Raw genomic sequence first — 6,613 nt, forward strand, 5'->3', positions numbered from 1 at the left:
TCAGCTTGAGTAAAAATAAGAAAAATTGCGGTCACAAATATTACAAAACAACGCATGTAGTAAAAAAACTCGATTTGAGAACTTAACGTTTCGTATTCTTCTACATACATCATCAGGAAGTATAAAACGGTTAGCTGCATTACAATAAATTTAAACGAGAAGACTAGTACCTAATATTGAAAACCAGTACCTAATAAGGAAAGAAATGACAATGGATATAAATGAAAATAAACAGACTTGAAATGTGCTGAAAATTGCATGCATGCACGGATGAGGAGGCAGAAGAGGATGGCGAAGGGGCGGATGTAAGCTCGCTGTTGTCATGTCCTGCTGAGGGATGCAAACGCACCTATCAGAAGTATCAAAACCTGAAGCGCCATTTGCTCATCGGGAAGTGCAAGCTCGTTTCAGAGAAGTATACCCTGTTAGATACCTTAACATTGGCATACGCTGAGAGAGTTCACGAGGGCTCCACTATTGAGCTAACATTAGCTGCCCCGACCACCACTGAAGTCTCTTCAGAATTTCCCTTGGTGCAAGGCTGGGCTCTAAAAGGCACGAAAAAGGCCACCCGTTTTAACGAGAATCAACGTCAGTACCTCGATAACAAGTTCCGGATTGGACAGGAGAGTGGCCATAAAGCCGACCCTGAGAAGGTGTCAAGGGACATGCGCTATGCTAGGAGGGACAACGGTGAGCGGCGCCTCGACTTGGAAGAGTTCTTGACTACACAGCAGATTCAGAACTACTCTTCACGTACTGCTGCAAAATTGAAGCATGCAGTTATTGCTCAGTCAGGGCATGACTCCATCGACGATAACAATAGCCAGGCGGCCTGAGAACAGGAAGCTTTTTCCTTCCGCCCGCTTAGCTGTCCTTCACCAATGCGAGCTGTTGCATCCCATTGTCTTTGACACGCTAATCATATGTTCTTTGTACAGCAGCATCAAGCTGACAAAGCTCAGTGTTGCACAACTGAGGCTTATCTGTAGCTACTTCAACATGGACATAGAGGAACAACAATCAAGGCGAAAAGCGCCTTACATTACTTTTATCTCGGAAACTTGTAGGGTCCTGTTTTTAAGAGTGCTTGCGATGTTATCGGAATGTAAAATATCCTCTGATAATATTACTTGTCCCATTTGTTATATTTTGTTTTCATGCAAACCTATACTGATGTTGTTAATATCGGAATTATTCCATCTCTTGTACCGTTCATTCCGTTCCTGAGTGCGTTATGTTGAAGTTATAAATAATCATATATTTAGAGCCGGGTAGAAAGCGAGAAAAAAACAACAGCAAAAAAAAATCCGCGCCCACAATCAAAGTATCTGTCAGCGGTCTCATCTAACAGAGACTGTAACGCACATTTTTGCCGTTGACAGTGAATTGAATTCTGTAACCGTCGAGAATGCTGATCCGGCGGCAGATTTTCCAAGCCTAATGCAAGGTATGGAAGATGCTGATCTCATTTTAAGTGTTAGAAAGCAATGTCGGAATGATAAATGCTCCGATTCGATTTAATTAAGCGTGCTTTGACCTGGATAAACATATCGTGACCCGTTTACACGTTACGACTCGTGCTCTAAAAAACCGGCAAACTCTCAAATTTTTCCTTAAAAGTTATAGCAATCAAGCAGTATAGTCTTTGAAACATTAGTTTGTGAGTGACAGCAAATATTATTGAAGCGCTTGAGTTTCGAAAATATATTGTCGTTATGCTTGTGTGACCTTTCGACATTGGTACGCCATTCTCGAAGAGCTCGAATTTCACGAAAGTACTGCGTGTATTTTTCGACCTCAAATATTTTATTTTAAGTAGCCCATGGTTTTGAAAATGGATTTTGCATGAAGAAATAGTGCTCTTTCACGTGGAATAAGTCTCGACACACAAGGCGAGGTACCAGTCAATGATTTTAGGCCCTTAATTTTGTGAATTTTGCGGAGCGAAAAATCGCTCGAATTATTGTAAATACTGGAAAATTTGTCAAAAATTCAGTTTTAATTCAAACTGAGAAAATAACCACTCAAAATGTGTATTATCGTCTGCTTTTTTTGATTAGTTGCTTGCTGTTTCGTGGGAAAGGTGTTTTGATTTTCAAAGGAGGTCTCAGCGGTGTTCGGTATCAGACGCCTAAAATCTGGTCTGAGAGCTGCGAAACCAAGTTTATCTCCGTACGTCCAAAATATTTATCGGATCGAGGTAAAATATATATTTTTAGAAGTAGTTCACCAAGGGCTTTCTTGAGAATTTTTTTCAGATTTTTCGTTTTTTCGCTATTGCACGGCCCCAGTTGAAAATTACTGACATTGACTCTTAAAAACGTTAAACAAAAGAAGACAATTTGCTTTGAAGTTGAAAGGTCAGTCGCAAACAATTTCAGAAAAAGTTTTTGAAAAGTGCCGTGACAAGACAGAAGCGAAAATTTGTGCTTAGCTATGACGAGCGTGTTAAAACATGTTTGATGAGTCATTTTCCCAAATACTTTCCATTTTTTGTGTATTGAATCAGCTTGTCGGGTTCGTATTGAGGAATTGAATACTGAATGGTTCCGTTCAGTTTATCTCTTCGGAAAACGACACGATTAAATTTCGTCTAAATGGACAAGCCTTCATGCTAATTCAGTAACACCTAACTGACCAATCATAGCGCGCGGTATATTCGATTGAACATCTAATAATAATAAGATCTAAAGAACGTTTCCAAGGTAAAGTCGAAGCATGCCCATAAAAATCGTACACTTCCTTGAGAACTTTCCGGCGATGTAACTAAATGAAAGTCATTAAATGAGGAGTATTGTCGATGTATGGGACAAACTAATGAACAAAAGGCCTTTTAAACACGCCATAATGCTGTTTCGTTTGGCTTTTTGCAGTACTTAGACCTTATTAACACTACAAAAGACTGAAACAAAGAATATCGCATTTAGTACCTGAAATTTGTCAGCGCGTCTCGAAGCAACCAGACGGAATACGAAGTACAAGAAAAAAATATGCTTTCTGTGATTCAACCATAGCTATTTACTAACTTGCAGTGATTAAGGTAAATTAACCTCCCTGGCGGGAAATGAAGTGGAGCTGACATTTCGTGCGTGTTAGTCCGGTTCGCCTGAGCCTGATGAAGGGTTAAATCTCGAGAAGTCACCATCACTAACTCCGGGCCGGCTACATTTTAAGGAGGTTAATTTGCCTTTGTTCAACTCCAAGTAAATAGATTGCTACCTGTTTCGCTTGCCCGCCAAGTTTCTCTGAGAAGCTAACACCTTTGTTCATTTCTTTTATTTCTTAGTCTATTTCTGAATATGATAAAACAGTCTCGAACAATAGCCGCAATTGAATGGGTTTCGTTGCTGAGTTGTGTATCGGTTTCTGTGGCGCCTGGAAGGCGTAGTATTCTGTACTGGTGCATTTGTTTTTATTTTCTAACCTAGCGAAACTTTAGAACAATGTTTAGCTCGAGGCTGTTTTGACAAATAAGACTTGGCTGAGTGCATTATTTGTCCTTGCACACCTAGAATTAGAAGTGAGACAATTTAATAACACGTGTGGGTAAAAGCATTTGATACCGAAATTAAATAATTTGTAAGGATGTGTGTAAACGACGCTGTAGGTTTTTATGTCTCTAGACGAAACAACGATCAAATTTTAACAGATAAATGTCAACCACCCATTGAGGGGGTGAGTTTTCTTACAATTTCTCGGCGTGGGAGATTCTGTTCTTTTATACTTACTGAAGGTTTACCTGTAAGCTTTCGTCTAGGATGAAGCTATATTCTTAGAGCAAAATTTTGATCTTGAAATTTCATCGGTTCAAACTTACAAGAAATAATTAATAAGGCAGACTATTATTAGCAATGTCACTGAGGTGATGCCACCAAAAAACGATTTGAAAGACGACTGAAAATTATAAAAGATTGATCATGAGATTGTAGCTTTAAATGAACATCACGAGTTTGGTGCGGCATAAAATTCAAAACGGACCACGGCTTGGTATTTGTAATCAGGATGAATTTTTGATACTAGTTTCTGTTAGTGATACGCGTTTTACACATACACTGTTTTGAGTTTCGGCTTATTTCCGGATGCGGAACAGTTTACTGCGTGGGCTAGCAGTACGATCTTTAGCCGACTACGAAATCCTGTTTGTTTTAGAAAAATTACTTTTGTTAACAGCTTGGTCCATTGTAAAACTTTATCCGCATGACATTCACTAAGCCAGCGTCCACACTACGGCGGAGAAATTTAAAAACGCAACTTTACTTCTACAGTTAATCCGACCTACCGTCCACAATAATCCGTCACGAAAACGGAGCTTTTCGAAAACGCTCTTTAGACCGGAGGAATTTGAAAACGGCGGCTTTGCGTTTTAGTGTGGAAGGAAAAGCAGTATCAAAATGAACAGCACACAAATATCAAACAAATAACATTTTTTTTCACTTGGTACGTCATGTGAGAACACAGAAAAAAACGCAAAACATCATGCGACTTAGTAAACAATAACAAAACGTGTGGGTTATTTTGTTAACTTCCAATAACGGAGATCTTTTAAACTTATTGAGCATTCTTGTATTTCATTTTACACCTGTATGATTTTTTTCTGGACAGGCCTCGTTCTACTGTCGCCCAATTTTACACTGACGTTACCAGGGCAAAACCATACAGTGGTCGGCATATATAACATGCAAAACAGTCCACAAACGTCCACGTGAACATCTACATTGAATTGCGTGGTGCCAGACTGAACAAAGAATTGTATAAGCCTAAACATGGAGTTCAACAGACAAAAAGCTCGACCAAATTGATGCGAGAAACGTAATGTTAACGACACAGAATGTCTCCGAGGCAAACTTATAGCTTTCTTGACGCAAAGCTACAGCAGCCTCTAACACAGGTGGACAAAGATAATGGTCAACAAGCAAAATAACCTGCAACAGTTTTATTGAAATGTAACAGCCGTACCCGGCGAACCAACACTGATATTCACCGAATATATCAAACTTTGTCGGCCCTCCAGATTGTCCGGGCTAATAGCGATTATCTGGAGAGCTTATCATAACCGTACGTTTGTTGCAATAGTAGTGAAAAAAAAAACTTAAATCACCTGGCAAATAACATGTGTCAAACTCTAAAAAGCGGTAGACAACAGCGGAGAGCTACAGTAAGTATAAACTCTACAAAATTTGCCGTTTACCACCGTCAAACGGCTTCACTCCATTTGAAGTCCTCTTATCAACACAGTATAAAGTGCCCTTCAGAAACAAGTGTCCAGCAGCGAAAAAAAACAAAAAAATAAAAGAAAGAGCGAGACACACAGAAAGAGAACGGAAATTACACAAATTTCACAAACCACGCGAACCATGTAAGCCGTCCACTCTACCCCCCTCAAACCACCCGACCCCCCCCCCCCCCTCCGCCCCACCAGATTGCTGGTAACCATGACTGTTGGAGTAAAGAACACATCGCAATGCAACGGCTTTCCCTCTGGCCTGCTAGAGTGCGCAGCGCAGCTCGCTAACCATTAGAGAACTGCTGCCCTCGCAAAATATCGTAGCATTCGTTTTAGATTTTATCAGGGGATATATTCCTTTTAACTACAATAGAAATAGCAAGCACCGATGTTGGAGATGGTTATGGCACCCCATGTTGACCCGACTTAAGTAACAAGTCGGCTCCGTGTAAAACATCAATCGTGAAGGAATGATTTTAAATCCTTGACCTGAAATTAGTTAAGTTGGTCAGTTTCTCTCTCATCACACCCACGCAATGTTTTTCTCATTGAAGAAAAGAAACACTTTCAAACCCACGAGGTGCGTACAAACGGTTTCCTTTATAATGTTGTTATTTAAATGTTTATCCGCGTGGCTTAGGAATTTGGCATATTCTTTAATTAGCGCATAAAAGACTAAGGTTTTGTTAATGAAATACCACTGATCCTATGGATTGGTTTAAAAAGTATATATTTCACACGTATATAGGAGCCGCGAATGTCCAAGAATGAACAATGTTTGTTTAAGTTTAATTTCACGCGCTGAAGTCGCTATGAAATTCCATATGAAAAGCGGTGGATGTTCTTTGCGTGTTTACAAAAGTACGAAAGCCTTAAAACTGATGGAAAGGGAACGAATTTAACTTTAAAGAAAGTTAAAATGGTATACCGCGGATTTTTCAAATGTTTGTCGTCAATTGGAGAGACCGCTGCTAGTTTCATCGTTTCTGCCTGAGTGTTGAGGCCGGCTATTTAGTTGGACTTTTCAATTGTATTGCTTTATTTGTAAGCAAACATCGGTCATTTCTTCTAAGTAATATTTGTATTTCCTATTGAAATTTTCATTGATTGAGTGACTAAAGTATTACGGTGAAGTTCATTCGTTCAACTGGACCTTTTTTTTCACCTAGTCGTCATAGCTTTCGCCCAATAGTGGTTTTAGCCAGACTAAGATGAGCGAAAGTTAAATGTGTTGCAGTCAAAACACACACAATCAATTCAACTCTCCCCAAGTGACAAAACATTTTGAATGATGTAACAATGTTTTAATTACGAGGAGCGACGGTTTGTTGACAAAAATGGTGACTTTTATGGTAAGCAATAAGAGATCTTTGTAAACATTACCGA

General features: G+C 39.5%; 1 protein-coding gene across 1 annotated transcript in view; it reads left to right on the forward strand.

Annotated features, from left to right (window-relative positions):
• The window catches only part of LOC110047069 (uncharacterized), a 2,144-nt gene extending 790 nt beyond the window's left edge, over positions 1-1,354 (forward strand). The window contains exon 2 of the mRNA XM_089293691.1: positions 283-1,354. Coding sequence (XP_089149817.1) covers positions 283-839 — 557 coding nt within the window. The 3' untranslated portion in view covers positions 840-1,354. The remainder of the gene's footprint in view (positions 1-282) is intronic.
• Positions 1,355-6,613: the final 5,259 nt, after the last annotated feature.

Source organism: Orbicella faveolata, unplaced genomic scaffold (assembly GCF_042242905.1).
Source record: "Orbicella faveolata isolate gen_17 unplaced genomic scaffold, um_ofav_v1 contig_25, whole genome shotgun sequence".
Taxonomy (NCBI): domain Eukaryota; kingdom Metazoa; phylum Cnidaria; class Anthozoa; order Scleractinia; family Merulinidae; genus Orbicella; species Orbicella faveolata.